The 13,910-nt window shown below is 41.0% G+C and overlaps 1 protein-coding gene across 1 annotated transcript; it reads left to right on the top strand.

The window, feature by feature from the left end:
• The first annotated feature begins 3,111 nt into the window (after positions 1-3,111).
• Positions 3,112-12,770, top strand: LOC104934733 (uncharacterized). The gene is made up of 20 exons (XM_010750461.3): positions 3,112-3,135; positions 4,388-4,498; positions 4,578-4,633; positions 4,724-4,784; positions 5,128-5,276; positions 5,369-5,433; positions 5,559-5,652; positions 6,076-6,339; positions 7,078-7,359; positions 7,626-7,877; positions 8,017-8,331; positions 8,586-8,707; positions 9,409-9,625; positions 9,744-9,899; positions 10,627-10,817; positions 11,095-11,246; positions 11,353-11,610; positions 11,781-11,934; positions 12,325-12,457; positions 12,631-12,770. Exons 2-20 carry the CDS (start codon positions 4,473-4,475, stop codon positions 12,753-12,755), a joined length of 3,072 nt encoding a protein of 1,023 aa, XP_010748763.3. The 5' UTR covers positions 3,112-3,135; positions 4,388-4,472; the 3' UTR covers positions 12,756-12,770.
• The last annotated feature ends 1,140 nt before the right edge of the window (positions 12,771-13,910 follow it).

The raw sequence follows: 13,910 nt of genomic DNA, 5'->3' as shown, positions 1-13,910 counted from the left end.
AAAGAAAAACACTTTAAACATCTGTTTGCATCTGTAATATTTTGCATCTTCAGCCTGACAAAGATCAGTCACACATCACTAAATACTATGCAGCTGAGGTGATGATGGCTCACCTGGTCTTCAGAGGGATGGAGAAGGGAAGACTCTGCAGGACAGCCTGTTTAAACAGAGGCTTGCTGCTCTGGATCATCAGGTGAAGACTCACTGACTGAGCACCTGCACTCTCTCCAAATATTGTCACCTGAATAAAAAACACATCACAGAGGTATATTTTGGTATAAAAAAGGTAAAGTGGTGCAGCAGTTTCATTGCATAACACCAGCCTTGACAAAGCACTCTAGTGTGTGACTTATTTTCTTATGGCACAGTATGATTATTTCAGCATTTGCTAAAAAAACATCATATTAAAACGTCCAACTTCACAGCAGGAAAAAACATGTTTACAGCCTGGTACAGAAAACAGTTTTGGTCTTTATAACTAATTTCCCTGTTCATGACAACTGTACTGAGGGTGAATTTTCTATAGAACTCACCTGTTCAAATTATATAAAGGCTTAAAGTTATGCAGATTTTTGATTGACAGGTGGGCTGCTAGAATGGAGCCACACTTTATACAATACAATTTCCTCTTTTGCTTTGAAGAATACATTTTGTGCATGTGTTTGTAACAGCTGTGACACATTCAATCAAAGATTTGTGGAATTATTACTGGATATTCTAACATTTTATCGCAGCACAAAATAAAAAAAATATCTCTTTAATGTTGGAAAATTCAATAAAAATGACCAAAAAAGTTCACTGAATGACTCTACAGATTAGCCTAGCTGCATGTAAATATGTCTATGTATATGTGTGTGTGCCTTCTTGCCTTGCTAGGATCACCTCCAAACATTGCAATGTTCCGTTGGACCCAAAGAAGAGCTGCCTGCTGGTCCAAGATCCCATAATTCCCTGCAGCTGAGGTGTGAGGATCTTTGCCCGACACAAGGAACCCAAAGGCACCTTAAATCATGCATCAATTCACATGATCAGCGTGACATAATTGACGCCAGCAAGTCATTAATTTCCTCTGAGTTCTAAATGACCATTCACATATTTCTGCTACTGTTTTCAGTCTTGGGGGAAAACAGAGTAATTACCAACAGGCTCAGCCAATTAAAATAATGACGCACACACATTACCCTGCCTCATACTGTCTCACACGCACAAGCACACACACACATGCACTCTGCAATACATACACCATTATTTTAGCTAAGTGTTTAATGCCTTCCACGAGATGCCTGTTTGTTGCCTGTGCCAAACCAACTCCAGCACTTCAGTTCAACTTTTCTTTTTCCCTGCACATACAGGATATTCCAGAAAAGGCCATAAATAGACAATCATTGTAAATAATGCTGCTAATACACAGTTATTACACAAGTATAAGTCCAAATGCCACCAAATGTTCTCACCCAGTCTGTACTCCATGTTTACAACAACAGTACGGGTGAAGTTACTGATAAAACGTCCGTCGTACAGCGGCTTGGAGGCAGAGCCTGCAATGAAATCCCCACCATGGATCCACACCATGACAGGCAGCGGGCTCTGCAGAGGGGCGCTGAGGTTCACATCCACAGGGACAAAGATGTTGAGGTAGAGACAGTCCTCACTGACCTTTTTTAGACATTAAAGAAAACATTCTAAGTCAGCAGTCAGCTAACATGAATTACTATTTAGTAAATGTAAGTTTAACAAAGTAACATTACAATGAAACTTGTTGAATTCTTGTTACCAAGTAAAAAAAAGTGCAACTTGACCTTCAAGGTTCAAAGCTCATGACTGGATACTTAGTTATTTTGTTCGCATGCTAACCCAGCATTATTAGTGTACCTTATAGTTTTTAGGCATATATTTTAACTAGAATTCCCGAATTTGATCATTCTGTTTTCTAATTGGTGCGCGTATATGGAGCAACAAGTCGGCCTTCACTCAGTGGTGCAAAGACGGTTACCCCCACTGCTGGCCTCAGTTGAATAGCCTAAATTCATCTGTTAATTATGTCGAATAATAATGTCGAACCTTATATAGCTCCTTTTAAATGATGTCAGTGGTTTGTTGACATACTGTACATGTAGTTATTTTTATCAACTGGGAGATATCTTGGCTGTTAGGAATTCCCAGCACCTCCAGCCTGAACAATTAAAACGAGGAGAGTGATGACTTTCCAACACAGCTGCTCATATTTACAGTCTGGTTGAAAGCGATTTTGTCTCAGTGGACATCTGTGGTACTGGACCGTTTGTTTATTTAGCTATTATTCATTTTTTAGCAGTCTGAGGGAGGTTAAATATAATTTTTTTTAAACAAAAACAAAGACATGATAAATTTATTAGGCTGAATAAAGTACTTTCATTTCACATACATACTTACAGATTTAAACTTCATATCAGACCTTTAAACTGCAAAGTCAATAATTTTAGTTAATTATAATTTTAAAAATTTTAGTTTTGGTGTCAGGGTTTTTTGGCCCTGCAGGGAGAGGTAGCACTGTGTATGTATATGCATACAATGTGATAGCAAACCAATTTAATTCAATTTTATATACACTGGTTGTAAAACTCTCATTGGAATGAATGGGCACCCTCTTTGTGTTCGGAATCCAATGTTCTTAATGTCCTGCATGGTAAAATAAAGGCTAACGTTCTTGATATACAGCCACAGCTTAGCTCACACTCAGAAATATTGGTGGCTCTTTTCCATCCACCATCAACTAGATTTATGGTGCCACCATATCTGTGACTCTGAGAAAGATTTATAACAACTCTCTAATCTGTTTTCAGAGCACTAGGACCATTTTTTGTCAGGACAACTATCATTACTGTTGGTGATCTAGCAGGTAAAACTTATTTTACTGTTGCACTTACTGTACTGTAAGTCGCCTGGTGCCAAAATATGAAACACATATGTTAATACATCCTGTGAAATATCATGTAAATAAGTGATTAAATGCATTGTTCCTTACTATCCGAGGACACTCCTCAGCGATGGGTCCACTGCAGGCCTGCACACATGCTGCCCTGGGGAAGGAAGCATCATAAACCCCCTGCCAAGGAGTCACGGGTCTGGGGGACTTCCAGCGGTAAGCCCCAACAGGTGGGTCTGCATAGGGTATCCCATAGAATATATGGGCTTTTTCAACTGTAACCCCCTTGATCTGGCCATCTTTGGTTAAGACCACAGGTCCAGGTGCCCCATTTGTATCCCAACTGACTGGTTTGTCCTTGGTTTGCTCTGTGATTGAGAGGACCTTGGGGCGTCCAGGCTCCTTGAGGGATTTTATCTCAAAGTCTCTGCTGATGATGAACGGCTCGTCTCTCACCAGCAGCCCGGGGTAGATACTTCTCAGAAAGCTGACAAGGTCGATGTCATCATCATTTTTCGTCACCCCTCCAGAGGCCAGCACTAAACTTAGTGTGCACAGCAGCAGCAAACAGTGCCAACTCTCCATATTGCGCTAGAATACTCTTATACTTCCCCAGACCCTGCTGCTCATGACTTGACTTGAATTATGGTCCAGTAGAGGTAGAAAAGTTGCAGCCCCCACAAGCCTGAAGCAGCCTGGAACTCTCCACAGATGGTGCATACTTGTGACTCCAATTTGGCTGATGGCTTGTTAAGATTTACCAGACAAAAGCTGCTCTGTCTGACTGCAGAGTGGCGTCCAGTAGACCCTGAACTGCTGGACACGGACACTTTGTTGCAGGAGCAGTAATAGAGGACAAGTCGTCTTTCCTTTGCTTAATGTAATCACAAGTCTCACAGAAGGTAAATGGGGATAAGTCATAGAGCATGCGTGAATAAGGAATACACAGTACATATTGTCACAGTTTTGTCTCAGCTTTATAGTTACTGATGTTTAATTGACACAAATACATTTATTTATGTACTTCTAAATACATGGTGTACTGCAAATTTCATTAAGATGCACACCACCACCTACAGGCCTCCTGCAGTACAACATGGTGTAGTGATTTCCAAGAAACCTTGAGGGGGTCATAGAAATGCATGTTCAAATGAGATGCTAAATTGCTGGAATAACCCTTTAATCTCCAGTTTTATTCATAGAAATCTATGAAAATATTGGAGCATTATGTCCAGACCTGTTGCTGCCTTTGAGGGCTATTATTGTTTCTGGGAATTTTAACAATCAGAGCTGTTAAAGAGGCTTTTGAAATGTGATGATTTATAATGCAAAAACTACATTCAAATGTTTGTAGTTCTCTATGGCTAGTACTGAAAGTGGCCTTATCGTTATTAACCTTATTTAGGGCATCATGTTGGAAGGTACCAATCACAGAAAATGTGTTCTAACAGTTCAATGAAATGTGGTCCCTGATTTTTGCAGGAATCTGAGCAGGTGTGTGAAGGCAGCACACACCTGTTACTCATTAGGAGTCCTGCAGCCAACTCCCGACTTGAAAAAACACAACATGTTCGCTGGAATTACAAAGAAAATGTAAGAATCCTCACTTGTTTTCATATCACCTATATTACTTTCTCACTCACAGCGGATTAATCAGCTTTTATATTTTCAGGAATCCAGAATTTTCATTCATCTTTTTCATACTGGTGCCTCATGCCATATCGTTTGGTAAGTAAGAACACAGCACCTGACATAATGTTGAGTTAAGATTAACCAGATTTTGTTACATTTGGAGATATTTAATTGATTTTCTTGCAGGACGTTGCAACAGTCTTTCCTTCTCAATATGCTGGATAAACAAGGACAATGCTCTGGAAAGGTAAACACAAGAAAGACAATTTTTACAGTGTAGTGTGTCTTTGAAGAGGACCTCACACCAACACCAGGGTTGAAAGCCATGCACAAAAGTATGGTTACTACACAAAGTCACAAAGTCTGAGGTCCATTGTATAACCAGGAGTTATACAATGGACCTCAGATTTTGTATATCAGATGGATATTAAATTAGAGAGCGGCTGGCAAAAGGAGGAAATCTGAGGTATTACTCGTCCATGTGCTCATGAGCAGGGTACCATGAAACAGACAGATTTTAGATTTGGCATGACTTTTTTAAAATATGTATTTAATGAGGTGTGGTCCCACTTTATTTTCCATTCTTTCAGGCAAAATGGAAACATATGGCTTAATGATACAGCATTAAAATCCATCTGGAAGGAAGGTAAAGTTACCTCCCTGACGGTGCCATCAGCTGTAGAAAACAAACTAACACTTCAGTATGGAGGCTCTGTTCAGACATGGACTTTCACTGCAAGTGAGCATCTTTCGCAATTTTTTTTTTTCATTCACATTCATCCACTAAGAACCAGTAGTTATTAAATGTTGAATGAAACGTGTTCATCTAAGGTACAAAGTTCATTCAGATCAGAGGTCGGCAGAAACCCCAAGAGAAACCAACAAGTGTGACTAAGGTACTTCCTACTTCATATAAAATATAAAATGTATCAAGTTTTGATAGAAAAGATGGTCGTGTTAGATTTTTACACACAGTCTGTCTCGCTTTTGCCTGCTCCATGTTCACTTGTTATTTCTTCAGGGCTTCCTGGAGTTGTTGCGTCCCTCTGAAGTGTTTGCGTGTGAAAATGGCACATCATTCTTCCACCAGGACGAAAACTTCTTCCTTGCAATTGGTAAGATCTGTTTCCTTTGTGTTATTAGTCCATTCTTTGTTGACCTTCCCTTAGTTTTTTTTAAAGGGGAAGTTTAGGTTTGGGCTTTGAGTTAATGCTGCTGTTAACATATAGTTTGGTCAGAGATTACATTAAACTGCACAGATTATGCCTGATTTTAGAAGCTGAATTCTTAAAGCTCACAAATGAGCCAACAGTTGGCATAGTATCAAGTCTGTTGCCTTTTTGTTAAGTGACCTCATGTGTTTAAGCATAGTGATGTTGATCTGTTTGTCCTGTTACCCAAAATTAAGTCAATTCATACTACTGTGCATCTATACAAGTAAACATGTTTATCATTTATGCTTTAATCATGCTTAAAATTAATATTTCTGTTTTTATGAACACTTTTTATGACTGAAACTCTCATTGGTTTCATCCTAGGCCACACTATGCATCATCCTGTCAAGCTCGAGTCCAGGACTACCTCCATGTTGCTGGTCTCCTGGGTGGAGAACCGCTCGGCTGTCAGCAACAGCCACACCGTGACCCTGTACCATACTGAACTGAGCTCCTATAACACTCTCAGCACGGACACCACCACCAAGAACCATTACCGCTTCACAGCTCTGGACTCTTGCAGCCCCTATGTGGCCTGTGTGGAGATTGCAGGCAGTCACTCGTTCACCTGCCTCTCTACTATTACCGGTAAGGACTGTTGATTGGATGGATTAGCAAACAGCTGTGAATGATGGACAGCAAAAAAAAAAAAGAGCCAGTACACAAAGATTGTATAACACACGAACAATCTTTCAGATATCAATCTTTGGTTTTATTTGTCCAAGTTTTGAGATTTCCATCTGATGCTTGGATGGATTGTGTGAATGGAATTTTGTTAATGTTGTAAATTACTTTTAATTAATTAACTATTGACTTCTTTACAAATCATTTCAGAGATCATTTGCTTCTTATCATATAAGACAAAGGAAACATGGGAAATCTTCACATTTGACAGGCTGGGACCAACAAATAGTTGTCATTTTCTATGAAAAGTTGCAATCAAAATTGTTGCTGATTGATTTTCCATTGACTGACTAATTGCTTCATTGATGTATTGTTTGTTTCACCTCTTGTCTTAAGCAAATTTAAAGCAGATTTTCATATAACAAAATACAGTACAAAGTGATAAAGGAAGTAATGAACTAAAACTGCCTATAAGATAAAAATAAAACAAAGTTCTGATTTGAAAATGAAATTGGTCAGTATTAACATCAAGTACTTGTTGGTAGACTAACACATGCTGATCCATTAGGATCCAAATGAAAAGCCCACAATTTTATTATCGGGGTTCAGTCTCGTGGCTCTCATCAACCTTGTAACCTTGTTTTGTCTAACCCTGTTAGTGGGAGTTGGAAAATGTTGTGTTTGCTATTCTTTTTCCACCAGACCCAGACATTCCCAAAGACTTTGAGGTGACGTCATGGAACAGCAGCAGCATATCTTTGACCTGGGACTGCCCTGAGAAGTTCTCCCTCTTCCTCCTCACCGCCTTCTACCTCAACGGAACAGACCACGTCACAGAGGAGGTGCCCCTGTGGGTCAATGAGGGCACCTTCATCTTGTCTGAGCTGCAGCCGTGCAGCAGGATTAAGTTTGGCCTGCAGACGGTTTGTCAGGCAGGGATGGAGTCCCGCTATAGCAAGATGGTCCTGAATGATGGAAACTCTAGTAAGTCCTGCATGAGTTGATGAACTGACTAAATAAAGCAACATTGTGTTTGTTCATTTAGGCCAATGTTGGCAAAGTGAGGCTTGCCAATGTAGAAAAGTCTGAAAATGCTAAACAAAGTCATCTGTACACAAGAATACCATATGAATGTTGTATTTGTTTATATTTCAGACTATGAATGAAATTACCCAATCTTGATTAATTGACGTGAGTTTGCTGATCTGTCCCTGTGAGCCATCCTTTTGAACCCCCTCTCTGCTCCTCAGTTCACTCCAGTATCAATGCCTTGCATCAGTCATTGTTTGGCCCCGACAACTACACCCTGAGCTGGGAGGTGAGGAGCACCTCATCCATCTCCATGTTCAGAGTTTACCACGAGGGGGCGTTGCAGGGCACCACGCTCATCACCAACTACACTGTGCGAGAGCTGCTGCCGTGCAAACAATACCAGGCCAAGGTGGTGGCACTGTGTGGAGATGGTATACTCATGAGTTCCAAGACAGTCACAGCACACACAGGTGATGTTCAAAGTAATGGCACATGATACTGTTAACCATCTTATTATTGCTGTTACGAGAAATCTGGATGTATTAGTAAAGCATTGCTGATGTTTATCACTTATGTTTCTCATGGCAATAGTTTCTTGTGTATTTCCAGGACCTCACGGTGTGTCTGAGCTCCAGTACCACTCTAACAACTCCACCGCCCAGTGGAAGCCCAGCAGCACCCACCACCCAGCAATGGCCTTTTTATACGAACTGTCTCTGCAGAATGGCATCATCCTACAGAGGAGCCGTGTGACTGACACACAGCTGCCTCTCCCAGGGCTGCAGGAAGGGAAGAGCTACATCCTCTATGTGTGGGAGGAATGTGGTGGGCACCGGGAGTCAGAACGTTCTCATGTGTACTTCAAGGGAGCTGATTCATCTTTGACGCTCCTTGGAAGGGCTATAGGACGCAGCCTGGAACAACGTCAGTGTGACTTTTGTAGTTATGTGGTGTTTTGGGTTCGCTAGTTTCATTGAACATTTTTTGACAGTGTTAACGTAACAAGTGAGTATAGTGACTGAAATAACTATTCAAGACGGCTGGAATAAAATGACAGTCCTTTTAAGTAATTATTCTCAAATGTAGGTCTAAATCTGATTATGATAGACTTGACTGGTTTGTTACTTATCTTTCAAGATAAACCAGCTTACCCTGTTTGCATTTTGTGGCTTCTATAGAGCGGGAGTCACCGTTTTCCAGCATGACTCTCACAATGGTCATCCCCTGGTCACTGCCTGAGGATCTGCAGGATGACGCATCAGAACCAAGAGCTGCAATGGGGAAGATTTTTAAAGATAAGGTGGGAGTAAATTCATCAGTGATCACAGACTGCAGATCCAGTTTTATCCTGATTTTATACAGATCTCAATGAAACCTCAACAGTCGGTCGGTCGGTCAACCACTTTGTTCCAGATAATAGAAAATTATTGGACGGTTTACCATGAAATTCTGGTCCACAGAGGATGAATTGTTTGGTGATGGCTTGAATTTAATCTGGGTTTATCATGCGGCCAAACCTATTGCCCACACCATTGGTTTATGATCAAATACCGCCAAAACGGACCTTCCCATCAGCCTCAGGCCATGCCTTAGGTTTAGTGCTAATTAGCAGAATCTTAACAAGCTAATCTACAATGCTGCATATACCTGGTTAACATCAACATTAGCATTCTGTTGTAGCACATGACATAAGTAATAAGTTACTAACAGGGCTAGTGTTGTTAGTGTACAGAGATTCAAATTCACAAAACATAGTATGTGAGGTTCACTCATGGAGGGCTCTTATTTTTTTGTCAAAGCTACAGTAGATGTGGGAAACTGAAACTGCACCAATGTGTACCTTTTTTATTCTTCTGTTTCTTAATAAGAATATTTACTTTACTTTTCTTATTCAGTAAAATAACACTCATTTGTGCTTGACTAATATGTTTAGCCAAGCATATCTTCTTCTAAATAAGTTTATTTGAAGAAGCATGTCTTTTGTGCGTGTGTGTCCTTCAGCTGCAGAAGCTGTTGAAAGGCTTTGATCGGCCAGCCCGCATCGAGCTGGCCACCTTTAAACCTGCAAATGAGCCAGACAAAACAGAGACTCTGTTTATGTCTTTTGATGCGTCCAAAACGAAAGATGTGCCCCTGCCGGTTAAAGATCAGCTGAATTACATTCGCTCCCTGAATGCAACCGATGTGACGGTTACAGATGGGGTGATTCACTGGAACGGTAGGTGATGGTGGGAAAACCAGCTCAGCCTGTTCAAAAAGTCTTTTCATAGAGTTGAAACAAAAAAATGTGTTTGTGGGATTTATTTATTTCTTTGCTTTGACTGTTTGTTTATCAGGTCCAGATCTGTGTGCTCCCTCCATCCAAACTGTGTGTCCCCGTAATTCTCTGTGCATCAACACTCTGGGCTCCTATACCTGTGTGTGCCAACATGGCTTCTATGATGTGAGCGCCATCATCGGGCCTTCTGCGGCTTTACATCCAGTCTGCAATGGTAAACATTTTTAAGTTGTATCTTATCTAATGAAACACATTTCACAGATGTTAAACAGCAGTTGTCAAACTAAGAACATGCACTGCGTTCGAACCTCAGAATTCTAATACTGAAGCTTCTTGGTTATATCAGGTTGACTGTGATGGGTTGAGACTTTGCAGCCATAACCTTTTAATAGGTGACAACTCAAATTTAAACATGAACACAAAGCAGGAGAGCTGATGGTGGTGCCCTGAAAACAGCTCTCCTATGTCCCTGAAATCTTCTTTTTACTGTTATTTTGGGAGGTATTTTATGCTTTTATTTTGATGGTGCCAAAGAGAGCAATGGGGGATGACAAAGGGCCCTTTCTGAATGTGAACTGGGATGCTGTAGTTCATGATTAGTGCCATTACTCTCAGGCCCACCAGGAAACCATCCGTGAAATATTCTTGGCTTGTTCCAGGCACACTGAGTCATTCACACTCTTCTATAAAAACTTCTATAACCTTTTTCCCAGCCGAGAAACATAAGAGAAGTTGGATTAGTTGTTAGGATGGGAGTGTGTTTGACTTTGTATTAGACAGAGAAGCTGGGCGACTTTTCCCTTCTCTTGAAGCCAAGAGAACAGAATGCTATTCCTTCTTAAAACGGCAAACATTTCTTCTTCTGTATTACTTATCAGACTCTGCAAATAGTGTCATTCTGGCTTCTCGCTGTTCTGAATCTGAACGTTGTCTTGAAACAGAAAAGGGCCTTTTCAGCCAGTGTCTGGCAAAACTGGCGACTGGTGGAATAGCAAAACCCTACCTGACTTCTCACATGGGGGGGAATGTCGATGTGAAGCTGAATGATGGACGGTGTGCTGTGGATGAGGGGGACGTGTTCTACTACTTCCATGCCTCGCAAAAAGCCTCTGAATGTGGAACTGAGAGACGGGTGAGTGACTGAAGACGGACAGAGGGACTGAAGACTGGAAAGATATCTTCATATCTTCAACCTTCAGATCCATACCTACGTAATGCATACACCAATTCCAGTGATCCCTACCTTTGCAATAAAAAAAGTTATATTTGTAATTCCACATCACAATCGGAATACTTTTTCTTGGTAGGAATGAGGTAGCTCCTCTCTTCTTTTACCTGAGGCTATTTAGGTCAGAAGATGAGATGCGTTGAGTTTTTGAAGTGTGGTGTGTGTGTGTTTGTGTTTCCAGGTGAACAAAACCCACATTGAGTTCCAAAACACTCTGACCGTGACCTTGACCAAAGAACAAACCATCACCCGGCGGGATCTAAAAGTCATCTGGAAATGTGTCTACCCACGACACTATGTTCGTAACGCTCACGTCAGCGTGGATCTGGAGTGGTGAGACAAACACCTTCACGTTTTGACTCTTTGTCTGAAGTAAGAAGAACACATTGTTAATAAATGAAGGACAGAGACATCGAACACATCATTTCTTCTGTTGTAGGCTCTCTTCCCTCTCTCTGGTAAAGTACAGCCCATCACTGCAGCTGGGCCTGACCATGAACCTGTACACTGACGTGTCATACGTCTACAGCTACAGCCATGTCAAAGCCCTGGAGCTCGATGACACCCTGTTCTTCCAGGTGGCCCTGCAGACCAACAACACTTTTGCTTCAGACATGCTCCTGCAGGTGGAGTCATGCTGGGCCACTGAGGGCACTGACCCACAGGACAGCGTCCAGGGTGTTCTTCTTCAGGATGGGTATGAGAAAATGTGACTCTGATACATTTGAGTAATGTCTTTGCAGTTGAACCTTAGAGTTGGTTGCTCTGTTCATGTGGCTGAGCTTTAACCCACATCACTTCAACAACTATCTTAATAACTCAGATAAAGGTTAGATGAAGTGAGCTGTAAGCCTCTCTTGTCCCCAGCTGTCCTGTTGACAACACCTTCCACTGGGTCTCTGTTAACGGCGCGGCACAGAGAAGCAGATTTTCTGTTCAGATGTTCACCATGCCCAAAGGACAGCCCTTCTACATTCACTGTCTGGCCAACATATGTGGACCTGATGAAGACTGTGTAAAGGTGAGCTGAAGAGTCTTTCAAGGTTGAGATAGACCTGCTAATCTTTTTTGGACCAATTACTCTGACCTATTTTTCAGGCCAAGTCGAGCCTCAATACCAGTTTCTATTCACTGCAGTAGTGTGCAATACTGGTGACCGTCTTTATATGTTCTTGGCTATAAATATGCATCATCAGTCTTTCATGTAATCTGTGACACCGAAGGCAAATGAAAGACTTTTGTTCCCAGACTTGAATGTAGCTGCCATGTACAGCTCACACGTCACTTCTGCTATATGCGTAAATGCTACCCTAAATAAAATAATTAAAATGACAAATGTTAATCTGTAAGAAAAGCTGTCAAATAAATGTAGAGGGGTGAAAATCACCAACTGGCTTTTGTTTTGTAATAGAATTGCACCAACAAGCATCGCACCAAGAAGTCAGTGAGCCAGGAGGACGGAATGGGGAAACGAGCTGCTGTTGTGTCTGCTGGACCTCTGGTGGTCAACGAGAGGGTGAAGTCAGGAGTCCCATCATCTTCCTGTGAGTTTGTGTCAAGGAGACTGAGTAGCATTTCTTGAATGACTCATAACAAAAATATCTATCTCTAATATTTCATTATTGTACCTCTAACGTACAGGTCAGTGGATGGAGTTCACTGTATGTGTGCTCCCTATACAGAGTTCATAAAATTCCTTGTGTCCATCTCTTTGCAGGGGCAGAGCACATGACTATGATCTCCATTGTGGCTGGATCAATAGGCTTTCTGGGAGTAACCATACTCTCAGTGAGTGCAACCAAAGCAATCATGACTTACTATGAACGACTACGGCTCCAATAAAGTGTTTGGAGTGTGTCTGAGTGTGTTTTTATTCCTTATGGAGACCGAAACATTCACTCAAATATTTTAGACATTTTTACGTATAAAATCACAGCAGAATCTTTCACATTCGATGTAGGACTAGTAATGAAACGTGTTTATTGTAGGGTCTTTGTTTCATGCAGTTATCATAATCATCAATTATTATATTGGCAAAGGAGTAATATTTATTTCCTTAATCCTTAATTATAAATAACCCTTGAACACTAACGTTAAAAATTAGTAACACTATCACTAACGTTGGGTATATTTTACCCGATATAATATCCTGGATAAAATACAGTTTTCATCAATTTATGTGAAAGTACAACACTGTATGCCAAATTGTAGAACTCTTCTTTAATTTCCTAATATACAATATCACATAAAATTCAAAAAGGGAACCATGGGGGACCCTTTAAAAAGACAGCAAAATTATTAAAAAATTAGGTAATCCTTAATGAGAAATTTCCTAACAAAAAAAAAAAAAATGGAGCTGGGAACTTGTTCTTTGGTCCACCCATTCCTGGGACATGTGAGCCTGGTCTGGTGAAGGCACAGTCCTTCCTGCATCACTGACAACTGTGAGAGAGATGGCACACTCTATCACTGACATTAGGTGAAAAGCACCCGAACGCATGCTCTTGAAAAAAAACATAGATGGGAGGAGGGAAACAAACATACCATTAATGACATCAGTGTGCAGTCTGACGCTACCCAAGGACCCATGCAACTCAGACAGCAGCAACACAATGAAAACCACATGACAAGAACTGGGTGGGTGAAAATCCGACGTTATTGTTCTAGGGTTGATGAATAATAATCTGGACAGTGTGCATAAGCCTTTAGAAATGTATGCCCATAGTCTTCATGATTTTCATAGTGAAGAATAAAGTTTGTAGATATATAACTGAAAGATTTATTTAATAATAGATTATGGCATCTTATTCATGTCTGTATCTTAAGTGTCGGGTTACAGTTTTCCAAGGGGTTGTGTGAGGGATTCATGGCCTCTGTACCTGCATTAGTGTTTCATTCTCTCTAAAACAACACACACACACTGTTTTCCGTCATGGTGGCAGAGACACCCTCTGTAACCTGTCTGCTCTGGTGGCGGTGCCGCTAGATGGCGCCAAC

The sequence above is a fragment of the Larimichthys crocea genome, chromosome XX (assembly GCF_000972845.2).
Source record: "Larimichthys crocea isolate SSNF chromosome XX, L_crocea_2.0, whole genome shotgun sequence".
Taxonomy (NCBI): Eukaryota; Metazoa; Chordata; class Actinopteri; family Sciaenidae; genus Larimichthys; species Larimichthys crocea.
Note: the sequence above shows the minus strand (reverse complement) of the source record. Positions and strands in the feature narration are given on the sequence as shown.

Coding starts and splice junctions, on each gene's coding strand:
- LOC104934733 (XM_010750461.3), top strand. CDS start 4,473: ATGTTCGCTGGAATTACAAAGAAAAT. Junction 4,634..4,723: donor GCCTCATGCCATATCGTTTG/GTAAGTAAGAAC, acceptor ATTTTCTTGCAG/GACGTTGCAACAGTCTTTCC. Junction 9,900..10,626: donor TTTACATCCAGTCTGCAATG/GTAAACATTTTT, acceptor GTCTTGAAACAG/AAAAGGGCCTTTTCAGCCAG.